Consider the following 16,509-nt stretch of genomic DNA (forward strand, 5'->3'; position numbering starts at 1 on the left):
TTATTTGTAAGCTAGTTTTGTATTATTTCAAGCTTACTAAGATGTTTGTACTATAAATTAGACCAAAAGTACTTGGTAAGATTTTGTGTTTTTGCAGTGTCCTGTTGGTTTCACCTCTAGCTATGAATCCACAGAGTAAATGTGTTAAAGTTGGTGACGTTCTGAACCAATCAGCAATGAACTCTGGCTACATGACATGAAACAGTGCTTACTTTGAAAAGGTCACCTCTTTGCGGCGAGGAACCGATTTCTGATTGGTTTAGGTTAAATAAATCCTGAAGAGTGAGCGGCCTTTGTGGCATCTCAGAATGAGTGTGAGCCGAAGGTTTGAGACGGTAAATAATCTGACCTGAAAGCAGCTAAAAGCCATTTTACACACGAAACAAAGAAACGCAGCGGCGGCAGCTTCTTGGTTGTTTTGTTGTTTTTTTTTCTTTGCTTATTCTTCAGAGGGAGGCTGACAACCTGAAACGACAGACTTTTTACGCAGTAACTCACGCTGGTGTACAGTAGGATATAGATTGAAGTGAGGAAAATCAATAGAATATCATCTAGAAAGATAGTAATGGATTTCTAACTTAATGGGCTCACACAGGTCTATCGATTAGCAGGATGAAAATCTGCAATACCTCAACAATCTGATTTGCATTTAAATTACAGTAGGCGCTGTGCTGACACCAATATAACAACACAGACAAACGTATAGCCGGCCGAGCGGCGCTCCATCATCACGTCTGACTGTGGGCTGAATCCGCTTTTAGAAAAGTAAAGGAAAAGTTGCTGTGCTGAGAGATAACCAACTTCTAAATTCTGTTGGTCGGGACAAGGACAGAAAAATGTCACCTATGAGTCTGAGGCGACCATAACTCTGGTGGGCAGCTCATCGTGAGGCGGCTGTTTGTGGAGAAACACTGTGGATGTCTCTGTGTATGTGTATATTTGTACTGAGTGGGTGGGTGGGAGTGGAGGCGACGTGAGATGAGATGTTGAGAGGGGAGGGGAGTTTGATGGACTGCACTGTCACCTCCCGGCCGGCGATTTACAGCGGCGCGGCTGCTGACGAGCGCGGGGCAGTAAACAGGCCGGCCGGGGGCGTATTTCACAGCGAGCTGGCTTTTATGAAGAACACCGGGATGGCTCTGCCCACGGCTCCGCCCGCACCGCCGTGACGGATGGAGAAAGACGCATGACAAGCTTCATCATTGTTTGTAAATCTTAACTGTTCCCGCTCACTAACTCCAGAAGGCAATTTTGCGGAGACAGCGAGAGGGGGGGAGGAAGAGCGAGGAGGAGGAGGAAGAGGTGAGGAGGGGAGGGGAAAGGACAGCGTGGCACACTTGAAGGTTATTTGGATCTCTGTATTTGGCCAAATGATTAGCCTTATCCAGGGAGGGAGATAAATCTGCCAGGCGTCGTGAGGGAAGGGAGGGAAGGAAGATCACAGGAACGTTTCCTCCGTCTGATCCCAACCAAACATCGTTTTACTTCACCTCAGCGTCCCGCCGCACGCTGCCTTCTGTAACAACACCGGCTTCTCCATTACAAATGTTCGCAAATATTTGTCGCTATTCTGCCAATGTCTAAAAAACTCAATTTTGCAGTTGCAATGTTTCAATTAAATAAGAAATTAAATTAAACTCACGTTAATAAGTCATTAAAAATAAAGGCGGCGACCGATGTAAACAGTTACAGATATATCCATAATTCAGCCAATCAGGGCAGAGATTGGCGTCTTATTCAGGTGTTGGAGCGACAAGCCCCGCCTACTTGGGAGCGGCTACGTCAAAGGCATTTTTCTGGAAATTATAGTCGGCCATTTTACCGAAGAGCTGTGAACTCAATGTGTTTGAATGATGCACAACTTCTTATGAACCGTGCGATGCTGAGAGCAAACAAGCTGTCATCCTCCTACCACTTCCTGTCGTCTTCTTTGTTGTTTCTGACAGGAGTAACAACCTGATGCTCGTGATGCAAAAAAAACTTTACCATTACAGTTTTGCTAAATACATTTATTTTGATATGGCTGAAAAAAATACACCACCTCATCCCAGCGCAGAAACTTTTATCCAAAAAATGCATTTTCAAAATTGCAGTGTTTCCATATTGTCGTAATTCCAAGTTGTGCAATTTTAAGGTCAATTGAAACGCAGCTGCTAACGCACGAGCTACACCCAGAAACAACAGCGATGGCCAACAAACGCGCTTCTCTTGAGCCACTCGGTTTTAATTTATGGTTCTAAAAATGATCTGATGGATGCCGGAAAAGATTATTGTTGTGTTAAAGTTGTGCTAAAAGGAGTTAGACTGTCAGCAAAGCTATTCAAGGCTATAATAGCATCTCAATGCTAAACATGCACAGATGCTAACGCTAATGTCAGCGTCCACAGTCCACTTTTCTAAAGAAACACCGGAAAATTGAAAAACACTTTGTATCAATCTGATGGCTGAATAAGATTTTAAAAACAATAAATATATTTGCTTTTGAGCTCAAATCTGTTTATCCAATAATTTAGCAGCAAAAGAGGCTTTCTAATTCGTCAATAAATAGTTTTCTAAAAAAATTATTAATTAATTACAATTAACTCAATTAATCAACTCCTACCACAATTGTGTATCCTTAAATATCTTTTATTGTGCATGTAGTTCTGACAAATTGGAATCTCAGTAACTTGTAAGTATTGTTTTTGTTTTTACTGTTTTATTTTGAGAGATAAAATAAAAAAGATGAATATAATTAGGCCTGATGTGAAGGTGTGACATGGTATTAAAACAGATCCCAGGGATCCGTGTGCTGGACGCACATTTCAGAATCCTGCAACTGCAAACTATGTTTGTTAAGCTAAGAGGAGGCTCTTCGTGTTAGCTTCAGTCCTGCAGTATAAAGGATGATGGTCAGATCTGCTTATAAACAACCTGCTTGGTAAAAATCTGAATTTAAGATCCAGGATGGAACCTGAAAACCTCTAATAGGCTATGGGAATAAATACGGCCTTTTTTTTTTTTTAAAGGTGAACTGACACTAAAAGTGGGACCACCGGCTGAGATTGTTGTTTTCTTGTAATGGAGCATGGCGCTTCAGGGTGGAGCTGACATGGGACCCTCACAGCAGAGGGGCAGCTGGAGGTGGTAAACAAACAGCACTACAAGGCCAGATGTGGGGGTCCTAAGCTTTACGATGCTGGTGGTGTCATCGCTCCCTTTCAGGAAAACCACGGCTGATGCTGTGATTCTGCCGCACTTTCTCTGTGTCCCTCTCATGAGAAATTAGATATTACTATGAGAAAAACACAGATACAGAAAAAACTGGGTTCCTAGCATAACAATGTCCCACCAAATGCCAAAAATGCATTAGCTCAAGAGAAACATCAGAGAGAACAATAACAAATTAGGCTGATAAAGCCATGATCAATAAATAACACATATTGAAAATGAAAGGGACTTCAGAGGAATTTTAAATCAAATATTGTCACTCTGATACTACATGTTATTATTTCTGGGTTCTGCTCATCAACCTTCCTTCTCTTTAAACCCACAGACCAGGATGTCGGACAGAAACCTGATTAAAACATATTAACATATCAGAAATAATTTCAGATCTAGTTTCTTTAACAAACCCGACCCTGACAACAAAATTTTGTTTTGCATTAACTTAGATTGAAAGTGAGTGAGAATATTCAATAATATCCACAAACAGACAACGTGTCATCATCAGTAAAACAGACATTAAAGTAGTTAAGGCAACACGTATCAGACAAGCATCTTCAAAAGGTTATTATTGATGCTGATGCTGTGAGCAATAAGAACCTCCAGTAGCAGTCAGTCTTACAACAAGTATGAAAAGGCCTCTGGCTGAAGACTTACTCATGACTGTATGACATGCTAACAGCTCAACATGCGGGCAACAGAAACGATATTCCAAAATGTCCTGGATGACAGAACATCCAGGACATTTTGGAATTTTGAGTATTCAAAAATTATAATTTACATAAGTTAGAATGTACTTATAGGTTATTAAAGCAAGTCGCCTAAAACTGATTATTTCACAACAACACTTTTGAAATCATTTTAAGATGTAAAGAGCAGGAAGATTTGCTGAAGAAAAATAATTGAAATAGTCAGAAACAGATTTTCCATCCTGGACAAATTGGTCCCTGAAATCTCAGGTTTTGCTGCCACTTTGCTTTCCATCAGTAATCTCACTCTTATTATGTACTTATCTGCATTCTTTAGATATTTCCAAAAAACACTTTACTGAAGATGATAAGCAACGCACATAATCTGATTCACCCACATTCCCCGGTAATAAGGAAGGCATAAACTCCAGGCAACCAGCAACGCTGTGCTGAGATTCTCATCTGAGTTCTGGAAAGAAATCTACTGCTGCACAAATCAGAGATCAAATCTGCTTCATCTGTAAACACGGTGAAAAGAAACAAAGCTGCACTGTTTGGGACTTCTTGAACAGGTCTGCACAGTTTATATCCTAGTCCCCTTTCTAACTCCCAATAATTCACCTGAATCATATTTTAATACATTTTCTGTTGTATTTTAAAGCATTTAGCTGATTAAAGCAGTAAAGCAAAGCCTTAAAATTTATTGATGAGATCCTGCATACACGGAAAGTACTGGATTTGCAGTAAAGTTTAGTGCAAGTGAAAATGAAATTTTATGACACTCTCGACTTGAATGCAGTCCTCCCTTGGATGTTCTGTTGATAAAGTCTGGGTAAAAGTTTATGGGGCCGATAAGAGTGTGTGTTGGAGTGTTTCTGTGTTGCTCACAGCCTGCCATGGTCTCAGAGCAGCTGTTGTTCTCCTCCAGGCTGACGAAGGGTGGCACACAGGTGGTGGAGCCCAGACCCTGGGTCAGGTAGGTGGTCCCGGGGTAATAAGAGTGCATCCGGTACTGGGGGGACACGCCGTGGCTCGGGAGGCGGCCGTCCCCATGGGGCATCTGCTTTAAACAAGAAAACAACAAAAATGTCACATTTATAGGTAGAATACACAGGAATGAGATGTGCACTGTAAAACTGGCCAAAATGTTCACATTGACCTGGCCTGATCTGTGACTCAAAATCTGTTTCCAGTTGGTGAACACAGCTTATATCAGCACTAGCAAGCCACACTCTTCAGTGTCGGTGCTGCTACCGCAGGAAAACAACTCAAAGTTAGCTATTTTCACAATAAGTAAAGTGTAAAACTAAAGATTTTCAGAGGAAACCAGTTTCTACCAAAGCATGTCAATCAGGCTGTTACAGTAAATAGAGTTCTTTTTAGTCCCTCATCATTTAAATTTTTGGTTGAACTGTCCCACCCTTTAGGTAAAAGCTGAACATACTCGTGTTAAACCTGCTATTTTAATTGCATTTCTTATCAAACAGAAAAAATGCAATTGCGAACTTGTGTCTTTTCAACATTATCATAAAAGGTGTGTGCACATTTGTGCCTTACAAGCTAATGCAACATATACCTTCAAGCATTCAAACAGTAAATATACATGTACACAAGTGAGGGTTCTTCTATTTGTTTATGGAAAATATTTATACAATATAAACTCCTTGAAGTGCAAATAAACCTTTTTAAACAAAGTGCAGTCATACTGGATTTTGAGGTTGAGGCGTGTCTTTCTCTCTTGAATTTTAGACTTCTGGGTGTCTTTATATGTACAGTAAACAAGAAAAAAAAATACTAAGAAAGAAAACCAGCTCATATTAACTTTTTAGGAGTTTGTCTGAGGTTACATTTACATTTTTGATAAAACGATAATCAATTCTTTCTCATTTCCATTCTAACAGAGAACAGCTTGTTCTCTGTCAGTTCGAGGTCCGTGCAAAGGCGCAGATTAACTGCAACAAAAATGTTACAAAAACACAGAGAGAGCAAACAAAATCCGTGCACAAACGTTTTAATGTAAACGCTGTAGCAAAAGCCTGCACAGGCCCATTCCTTTCTTCAAAAGCAGCTGCAGATTAAACATAAATTACACACATTTCAAAAACAACTTACATGCAAGAATGTCACACTATATTCATATATATCTGTGATAATTGTTGCTACCACTATATGACCTGATTCAGCTCCAGACATTCATAAGCAACGCATTAGGAAGCAAACAGGAAATGATCCTTAGCTGCAGGAACGAGCTGCAACGCCCGGCGGCTTTCTCCAGACCTCTGAAAACTTTCAGACGAGCTGTCTACTCAGCAGCAAGGCCGCCTCACTGAGGGTTTTCAATTTCATTTTTATGGAATTTGATTTCTGTCAGCCTGTAATCTGTCACCCGTATTGTCCACACCATCAGCTCTGCGACAGCTTTATAAACTGTTATTTAAGCTACACTCCGGTCTTGTATTGGGCCGTGAAAAATACAACAGAGATTGGAATGGAGTCTTCAAAGTGCACTAAGCTTATGGCTCCCAGCAAACATACAGCACAGGACTAAACTGTCTTAGCAAGAGTTGACACAAAAGGCTTTTTTTCTGGTTAACATAGATGGTAAATATCTAGATCCAGTGTGTGGATTTGGCCTAAATGAAATATTCAGTGTCGTATGTAAAGTGCGTTATTTTGATGCTGATGTATTTTTTGCTGCCTGTTGGCCAGGACTTCCTTGAAAAAAAGATTTTTAATCTCAATGATTTTTTATCCTGGAAAAATAAAGGTTAAATTAAAAAATGTAACTGCGAGCATAAATCTTTTTTTAATAACATATAAACTGTATAAATTGGTCCTTAGGCTTGCCGTCTTTATGCTTCTGTGCAAACTGTGGACAGAAGCGGTTTTCTTTCCTACTGCACTGTCAATCAAACCAAAGCCTTTGAGCAACCTGTTCCCCTCCTTGCCTGTGGGGGCGCTGCAGCGAGAAGGAAACAACCTGAAAACCTCTGAAGACACTAATAGCACCTTCCTTCTTCACAAAATGTAAATGACGAGTCATTTCTCCCTCTATTGCTAGAGTAGGGTATTTATTTTGGTGATATTTACCCAGAATGCCCTGCGTATCCTGCTTTTGGAGCGGTCTCCAGTTCCTTTGATGTTAACAAATGCATTCAAACCTCACCAGAGTTCACTGAACCGAACGAGAGTGCACGTTGTGTGTATTGTAGGATTTATTTTTGTCTTTAGTTAAAGACCACAAGCCATTTTACCCATTAGAGCAATTAAGCTACTCATACATTTGTTTTTGTATTTACCCAGAATGCCCTGGGCTTGTAGTATGTATTCAAACCAAACCAGAGTTCATATTAACCGAACCGAGCCTGAGGGTTTTAGGCAGACCAGAGTTCAGTTTTTTTGGCCCACATCAGAGCTGGATGTTGGATTCACACGTTCAAAAACAAACCAGACTTTCTAGGCAAAGTCCGATTAAAGTGAACTAAACAGTTGGTGTGAATGGGCCTTAGAACACCTACAGTATTGAGTTGAGAGTAATTTTGTTACGCACTGTGTATAAGTACAAGAAGATCTACTGTTTTGTACTTTTGCATTTAACTAATAATCTACAACAGTGCAGCACTGCAACTTCCTAATAATGAAAGTTTCCACACATCTACAGCGGTGCTTATAAGCTGACTTGTTGAGTCTCGGGGGGCTTATTACCGCCCTGACAGTGCCTGTCTTCTTATCTGGCACCATCTTCTGTCTGGAAGCTCTTTGCCACCCTTATTTTATCACCATCCACCTGCATGGCAGCCAAGCACCGAGAGCAGAGCAGAGCAGAGGAGGGAGATGGCCTTACGCTGATAACAACCACAATGTTTCCTCTGGGGCTCCACGTTGGAAAGGGATTAGCTGGGACGTCAAGTTCACTTACCAAAGATTACTTACATGGATCTTATTTCACAGCCCAACACAAAGTAGAGCAAAACTGTGAGGCAGAAGGTAAATGATACCTGGTTTTATAAAACTTTGAGAAATAAAACACTGAAAAACGTAATGAGGTTTCGTGTTCAACTCCCAAGAGTCAATATTTTGCAAAAAAAATTACAAATTTAAAATTATAATTCAATTTTGACCAGTCAAAGTGTGCTGTCAGGATTTGTGACGGGATTGATGTATTCAGGGTGATGTGCTTGTTGATTAGAAATAGCAACAAAAATATAATCTGCATACTTCAAACTCCAAAATTAGATTACTTCATGAGGTCAATTATGGCTAATGTAGCTAATATGCATCATACCTAAATTTATATACTCTATGTGCATATGCTATATTCAAATTAATCTAATTTGAATATAGCCTAATTTAGCATCTATTTGTCAACAAAAACAATTAATTTCTATATAACTATAAATAAAAACTGCTGTAGGGGTCAAAGGGCATGAACATGAATGCAGGGTTTGCTACATTAATATGTTTTTGTAATTCATCCTTCACTTTACAATGTGCAACTTTGTGTCTTTAAAAAGTCATTAATTTCACCAGATATAGCTTAAATACATTTCCAAAAGTTCAGGTGGTATGAATATCTTTACTATGAACTGTATGAAGTAAGAACATAGCAGTAAAACTGAATAAACAGATGAAATGTTCACTTTTACTAGATAATAAAAGAATAAAAATGACAACAGAAACTCACCTAATCTTTGACTAGTAAGAGAAGATATGAAACTGTGTTTTATGAAATAATTTGTCCTGAAAATATAAAACATAAAATCTTAGCAGTGTATCTCAAGAATGATGCTTGAAGTTTAATAAAACTGAAATATGGCCAAATAAACAGACTATTTTTAAGAAAAAACAATAAAAGTAAAAAAAAAAAAGCCATCATTCTCCTTCCCACTGTGTGTTTGTGGCATTAATAGAATCCACAAATAATAAACTCTGGAATTACAAAAAGAGTGGCCAGTAAATTTAGAGAATCGCATCACGTAACCCCTTCAACCCGACAGCCTGCCAAAAAAAATCATAAATCACAAAGGAGGATGGCTAAATTATGCTAAAGAGCGCTAACTGATTAGCATTAATGTGCTCACTTTCTTCCTCAAGCGCTGAAGCATGGCGGTTTGTTCTTCTGCCGACAGACAATACCATTAACCTTTGCAATTTAGCCTCTGCAGGGTGGCAGAGGCAGTGACCCCAAAACTAGATGTTGCTACTGGGGGAAACCGGAGGGAGGCAGAGAGAGGTGGGAAAAGTGATCTTCATAAAAAAACCAAACCACATCGTCAGGGATCAGGGGAGAGTTATAGTTATAATCTGCTTCATGCATAATCTCATTTCCTTTGGACACAACAGAGATACATTCCAGTATAAATCAGTGCATGTACACACAGCTGGAGGAGGGACCAAACGGCTAGCAGCCAGATGAAAACTGAGTTTAACTGCGCTTTGAAACCATTACTATTTGTACTAACCTAAAGTATAATGTTTAAATTATGGAAGTATATTCTGAGTAAATTAAAAATGATCTGCCTTTATTTTCGGACACAGGAGGTCAGCAGTGTTGAATATTTCAAATGTAGCTGCAACCACTTGGTTCACCAATAACACCACAAATAAAAATGTAAAAAGATTCAAATATTTCATCGTGCTAACCATGACGAGCACCTTTAGAGGCATTAAAGGAGACATAATGCCAATTCTACTTTCTAGGACAAACGCAGGGAAACAGTGGCACATTAATGTTAGTCTATGTAATGATTTATTTCCGTTACATACCACAATGTGTGGAAGAAGGCTGTTTGATTTGACAGATAATGACAGAAAAGTAACCAATAACTCCAAATATTCCTAATTCCATTTATTTTTCTGTTGTTGTATTATTTGTTTAACCAAATAATAATCTCCTAGTATTGTAATGTTGAGGCCATACTGCGAACTATTAGAATCAAATAACATTTGGTCCAACCAAGCAGAAAAACTCAGGGATTCATTAAATGAACTGATCACAACAAACTAAAGTCCAGCCTTGTAAACATTTCTCCACCCAAAGCTGAGTCACTGTGAGCTTTAATGGTAAAATTATAAAAATCAGAACGTTAACCGTCCCTTGAGCCAAAGAAACGAGCTCAGTCTGCCTGGACCTCTTACTCTTCTGTTCTTTACTGGGCCCTTGCAAGGCTTTTTCCCATGAGCCCCTTCATGACACGTTTTAGGGTGTTAACCCATCTGATACCCCGGTAGGTGGACTCGGTTCAATTGGGGACAAAATTGCAACATTTGTTACATTTTCAGCTGCTGTGGTTCTCTTTCACACTGCAGTGGGTCAGACGGTCCAAACCTTTAGGAAAACCTGTTCTCTTTCTCGCCTGTGGGGGCGCTGCACCAAGAACCACAAAAGGAAACAACACAAAAACCACTGAAGAAGACATTGATCGCAACTTACTTTTCCACAAAATGTAAACAAAAATGGAGTGGTGTCAGATTTTAGCTGTTGGACGATTTCTCTTTCCAGAACTTTTATAATCCGCATCAGAATTCGATTATTCATTCACAACTCCACAAGCAAACCGGACTTTCTAAACAAATGAACTGGAGTTTGAGTAAAGCGGACTAGACTGAACTGGTGGGAGCAATCGGTTGCACAGATGACTTCATTAACAGCTTTAAACCTCATGTGAATATCTATGACTTCTCCAAATGGTCTCTTCTGATTGACTGAACTATATTTGCTTCCTTGTTGTTCTTCTTCTACCTGTTGTAATTTTACGTTGTTTTACTTTAGATGTCTGGATGTAGATCATTTTTAATGCAAGTTTTCAAAGACTGCCTACAAATGAAGTAGCCTTTAACTTAAGAAAACAGCATACAAAGTTCTGTTCCAAATATTTTCTTTTTAATAGGCTGTGATGAAACTTCAGATACTCTGAACTCATTTATATCAATAATTCCTTAATTTTGATGAAAAAGTTCTAGTTGCCTTGGCAGATTATTTGACTTGACATGTTTCTCATGTTGTGTGTTACCTGGTACTGTGGGTAGTTGTACAGATTGGTATAGTAGGGGGGGTAGCGTGACTGCTGGTAGAAGTTGTAATAGGAGGTTTCCAGCAGGAGGTCAGAAGCTCCCTCAGCGTGAGGCCTAACAGAGGAAGAGGAGGGACTGGAGGACGCTGAAGAGCGACTTCCTGGAAAAAAAAAAAAAGGTTGTCTCAAATAAAGTATTTAACCTGTAATTTGTATTTCTATCATGTAAACTAAAGTAAAGATTTATTTTTTTATATTCTTTGACATAATTATTTTTCAGCTCTAAACACTCAGAGGGTGTTATTTCAACTCCACCTGGATGAAATGTTTTCTCTAGTAGACGTTTTTTCCTGAGCGTCTTTTTTAAACCAAGACTAAACAGCGCCATCTGCTGGTAGTGTTAACAGTTATATTTACTTTAAAATATGTAGCCCTGTCCCAATGAGAATATCGTCTGAAAGTTTAATTAGAGGAGGAATTTAGCTAGAAAGATAGACTTATTACACATAGTGAAAATTTATTTCAAGCATTTGTTTCTGTTAATTTTGGTGATTTATAACTGATGCATAATCTTTGAAAAAACAAAATTTAAATAAGATCATCAAAATAATACACAAGACCAATAAAAATATTTTTTTACTGGAGAAATGTTGGAGAACCCGCACTTAAAAAACACAAAGAAAACCAAATAAATCGACCGATATAGCTGGTTTTCAATGAAGTCTTTAGAGATAAAAAATGTTTTAAAATTGTTTCTGTAAGGTTTTATTAAATAGCAATATTAAATATAATATAAAATTAGTTTGCATTTTGCACAAAAAACACATACATGCACATTTTCTAGACATCTTCCTCAGGAAATTATATGAATATTTCTAAGTCAGCAGCTTTCTAAGAGTGAACAATATTTCTGTTAATATTATTTATTTAGCTGTATATCAAATAGCATACAAGAGAATAAGATGCTTCAACAGATTGGTGTTAATAGTGGATAATATAGAAAACAAAAACAAGAGATATATTTAGAAAACATAAAATAAAGTGCATAATATTAACAGAAATTCAGTATTTCTACCACTCCAGAAAGCAAGCTGTGTGGAGGTCTGGCAGAACTATTCGTGGAAAAAATATACTTTTTTTCTGCTTCAAACATCAAAACAATCTTTTTCCAAAGAGTCATGGCACATTTTTATCACTATGAGTAATAAAGGTAATTAAAGTGTGTTTTTTAAACACAAGGAATTTAGCACCAAATCCTGCAGTTATTCCTGTAATCTCTGCATCTCTTTCTACTAAACATTTCTTTCTTCCACTCAACTTTCCTTTCATTTGTATTAGGAAGTCAGAAATTAATCTTAGGGTGTTGATTTACAATAAATTGTAATCATCCAAAGGAGAAATGAACTGCATCACTAAATGACTGAACTTTTCAGTGACATTCAGATGGAGATGGACCTGTGTGATGGATAATTCTTCCAGGATGAAAAGTTCAAGATAATTACTGGCTATCTGTTGTGCTCTCCTTATCAGCAAGGCCACATTCCTCTCAGGCAGACCACGATCTTTTGGTTTTGCACAATGAAGACACTGTGCATCCCTGAATCCTCAGATATTAAGTCTTTTGTCCCCGCTCCGAAGCCAATCTTGTCATCACCGTATCAATGAGTGCTTCACTCCTCTTTCCAGCACAGCCCGCTCTCACTGTTCTGAGGACAAAGTTGACTTTTTTTCACACAGCAAAGCAGGGAGAAACGAAGCGTTAGCAGCCTTGACCTTCATCACATGACAGGTCCATATCATACGTTCCCTGCTAACGAGCCTCCTACTAGGATAAAGTCAACAATGGAAAAACTGTTTACTGCTGCAGGCCGGGAGCGAGAGAAGAACTGAGTCAGCAGGTGCCTCAGAGATTAGAGGCTTTCTGACCGACATGCATGTAATTATAGCTGAAATAACACTATTTAGCTTGCCAGGATTTTATCAAAGACAAACACCAACTTGGTACTAATTTTGATACATTTTCTCCCAAAAATGTTGACTTGTTTTTTTTTTTAATGACTAAAGCAAGGAAACATACAAATGATAGCGGCTTTATATAGCCAAACCTGAAATAAGCAAAAACATTTACATAAGTTTGCAACGCAATGACAATCAATATGGTGATTCATGCACATATTAGGTCTTGACGATATGTCTGAAAAATGGATCACGATATAAACGTTTCATATCAGTTGATAGCAACAATAACTGATTCTTTTTTTGTTTTAAATATCTGAAATTCTGCCATGCTGCTGGCGTGACTTTTGCTGTTCTATCCAGTTTTCACTTTTTTATTTTTAAAGTGCATATCTAAAGTTCTTTTAAGTGGTAGAATATTTCCTGAGGTCAAATTATTTGGTCTCTAATTAGCTAGCAAATGTTTTGAAGTGTTAAATCAACCAAAAAGCTCTTCTAAGAAAAAGCGCGTGGTTTGCGTGACGCAACTGGAGGAGAACGGAGCCCAGTGGCTGCAGTCTGCTTGCTGAGCTTATTAAATATTCCAGAGGTGTGAATATTTTTTGCATAACTATATATATGCTTATTATTATTCTATCTTGGTAGATGTATTATATAAAAAGATCTGAAGATCTGTAAATGTAAAGACACACTTCCAAAATTCTCTTAGCGGTTAACACTGCTGTTAGCCTTTCCAGGTCTGTTAGCATTTATAGGTTTGTTAGCATTTATAGGTTTGTTAGCATTTATAGGTTTGTTAGCATGTTGTTTTCCATTCCAATACCTGCTCTTCTACCATTTATCTCTGTTACTATGCTGTCAGTAGTTCTAGCTTTTGGCTCACCTGTGAGCTTTCAATCTTAAACATGTAGCCAATTTAATTTAACGGTCACCTTCTCCAGGCCTGATTCAATGATTTTAGCTGCACAGTCCCGAATGTTTTGGTTGTCGTTAGAGGTCTATGTTTAGGCGAAAGCTTAGCAAGAAAGTTAGAGGCAGTAATAGCTCCTTTTATTTTGAAATATGAGCAATTTTTTCACAGAAAACGATATAGAGGCTTCCACGTGTTTAAAGTGAAAGATCTGCTATAAACCCGTTTGAGACAAGTTGGTGGGATCTTAAACTGCTGCTGCACAAGTTACTCAACAGGTTGTTGCTAGGCAACCAAAGAGAGAGTTGCTAGGTAACCAAAGAGTGAGTCGGTTAGCTGATGCCACCAACCTTGTTTAGCTCACCGATTGAGCCTACATCTCCCAGAATGCTGTGCAGTTCTGGAACAGAGTTCAGTGAATATTCTATATATTTAATACTGAATATTCTATCAGACATATTATCTATTGATATTGATCACGTATCTATCGCAATCAGTATTGTGATTGATTTATTGTCCAGACCTGGTACATACATTTAACTTTTTCTACTAGGAAAAGGTTTGATATCAAGTATGGTTTATCTGATTACCACTCCTGTTCTCAATCCAGAAACCACTTCAATAAGACCCGTCTGACAAAATTGATAACAATTAAAATCCTTAAAAAGCTTGACATCATGGTGAAAGTCCATGCAGTGAACTCAGATGAGAATGTCAAAAAGGGAACTATGAAAACGAAGTAATTCACTTTTAAGTTGCAATAACTGAATTCAGAAGAGCTGCTTCTCGATTAGGTTGTTATTATGAGAAAGCTTTTCCTTCTGCTTCCCCTCATTCATAGAATCCAGTTGTTTTTGTCACCTGTGGGTTCTGCACAGTCAAATGGCCGATACAGAACAAGCGAGTGGAACCGCTATTATTGTTCTAATAACAAGCTGAGTCAGCAACCTTCCCTTTTTTTCCCCAGAGGATTTTGAAACAATAAAACATTGCCTGGTGTTTATACCTAATCTGTGATCTTTTTTTTCCCTCTGAGATAATATTTACAATTCTATTATTAATTCAATTCAACCATAAATGGTGCTGCAGCAGAGTTTCAGGAAAGGGAATGTACATTATTTTATTTTGGTGCAGTAATGGCATTAAAACGAGAGCGAAAGTCACATTACCACACTACTGGGTCTACACAGTAAAAACCCACCAGTTTTTTATATAATATTTCTATTAAAAATAGGAATATTAAAGTGTTCCAGCTGTATTGTCAGCCCTCTTTTTTAATTCAACACATTACCTGTAATGTTTCTTTTCCAACATATTTTTGAACACAATCAGTGCTGCCACAGATATTGACACCCCTAATGAGTCCTTTAAAATACATTTAAATGCAGCATATATTTTTATTTTTAATGGGATCAAAACCTTTAGAACTTCTGAATAGTTTGTTTCCCTGGGGTTGAAATATGACGGGATACCACCAGATAAAGGCTGGAAAATGAGTTCAGTTTATCTTGCCACCACAAAAAGTGAAGTTCACTGTTAGGGAGTGACATTATAAGGGTTATCACGTCTCCATAGCAACCATTAAACGCTATCAGAAGCCTTTTCTGTCCTACCACCACAAACGTGAACATAACAACAAGGTTTCCTCCAGTGTATTATCAGCCTGGCGGGCCAGCAGGCTTTACTTCTTCCCTCACCAGAATAAGCATCATTTGATTCTTTATTATAAGTAATCCAGAAACAGTAACTGATAACACAGATGCTCACCTGACACAGCAAGGGATGAGTGGCTGAAGTTGGTCGATGGACTGGATCGGCCCTCCACAGAGAAGAGGCAGTCGGCAGCAGCTTCGTTTTTCACCATCACATCGGGGCCGGACAGATTGACGGGGGCACTGATGCCCAGCTCCTCCTCCTGGGCCTGCTGCCTCCTCAGAGCAACCTGAACGGGGAAAGGATTGATTAGAAACCACCTGGTTAGAAATGTTACCTTCATTTCTAATTATATTTCAATATAATGTGTATTATATTGTAACATCAGTTCTCCTAACACTTATTTTAAAAGCTCACTTTAGATAAGTCAGGAAATAAAAATCAAAGGTACATTATTTCCCCATTGAAAACATTGATTACAAACTGAGAGGAAATTTTAGAAATTCAATTACTGTTTTTTTATTTATCTGAATGGGAAATTAAAGGTTGCTGGTGTGTCAGTCTGTTTTTGATTTAAAAACTGCTGTAGCAAAGATTTGGAGTGGTAAAAAGTAAGCACTGTAGTTAGATGTGTTGCAATAAATCAATTAATCCCACAATAAATTTAAAAAACTCAATCATTTCAACTTGCCTGGTTTATTGCTTTTCTCCTTCTACCAAAAACTGGATGATAAAAGTCTTCAGTCTCAACCAGCTCTTTATTTAGATGGGCAATTTTGTTTACAGACCCATAGCTCATTTTATTTACTGTTTTTGTTGTCTTGGATATTTAAAATGTCCTCCAGCTCCAGTGTTAAATGTTCATTAGAATTTAAAGTTCATAGATTTTGGAGAATGCCTCATTAATCATATTACTTTGAAATGGTCTCAAAACAACATTATTGTTTATTGCATTAACTTCTGGAACAATTTATCGTCCAGCAAAATGTGTGGGATGTATTTCTGAATGGAGCTCTTGGTGTAAATTTCCATAAGAAAAAAGGGAAATTATCCATATAATTGAATCTTTGCTATTAAAATTAAC

At 38.1% G+C, this 16,509-nt stretch overlaps 1 protein-coding gene across 2 annotated transcripts in view; it reads right to left on the reverse strand.

Moving 5' to 3' along the window:
• Positions 1-16,509, reverse strand: part of dmrt1 (doublesex and mab-3 related transcription factor 1) — a 29,607-nt gene that overhangs the window by 11,575 nt on the left and 1,523 nt on the right. The window contains exons 2-4 of one of the 2 annotated variants that reach the window (XM_044112082.1): positions 15,540-15,714; positions 10,907-11,067; positions 4,782-4,953 (exon numbers count right to left, since the gene is read on the reverse strand). In XM_044112082.1, coding sequence (XP_043968017.1) covers positions 4,782-4,953; positions 10,907-11,067; positions 15,540-15,714 — 508 coding nt within the window. Of the gene's footprint in view, positions 1-4,781; positions 4,957-10,906; positions 11,068-15,539; positions 15,715-16,509 lie in introns of both variants that reach the window. The other variant, XM_044112081.1, reaches the window with a different exon arrangement.

Source organism: Gambusia affinis, linkage group LG03 (genome assembly GCF_019740435.1).
Source record: "Gambusia affinis linkage group LG03, SWU_Gaff_1.0, whole genome shotgun sequence".
In the NCBI taxonomy this organism is placed as follows: domain Eukaryota; kingdom Metazoa; phylum Chordata; class Actinopteri; order Cyprinodontiformes; family Poeciliidae; genus Gambusia; species Gambusia affinis.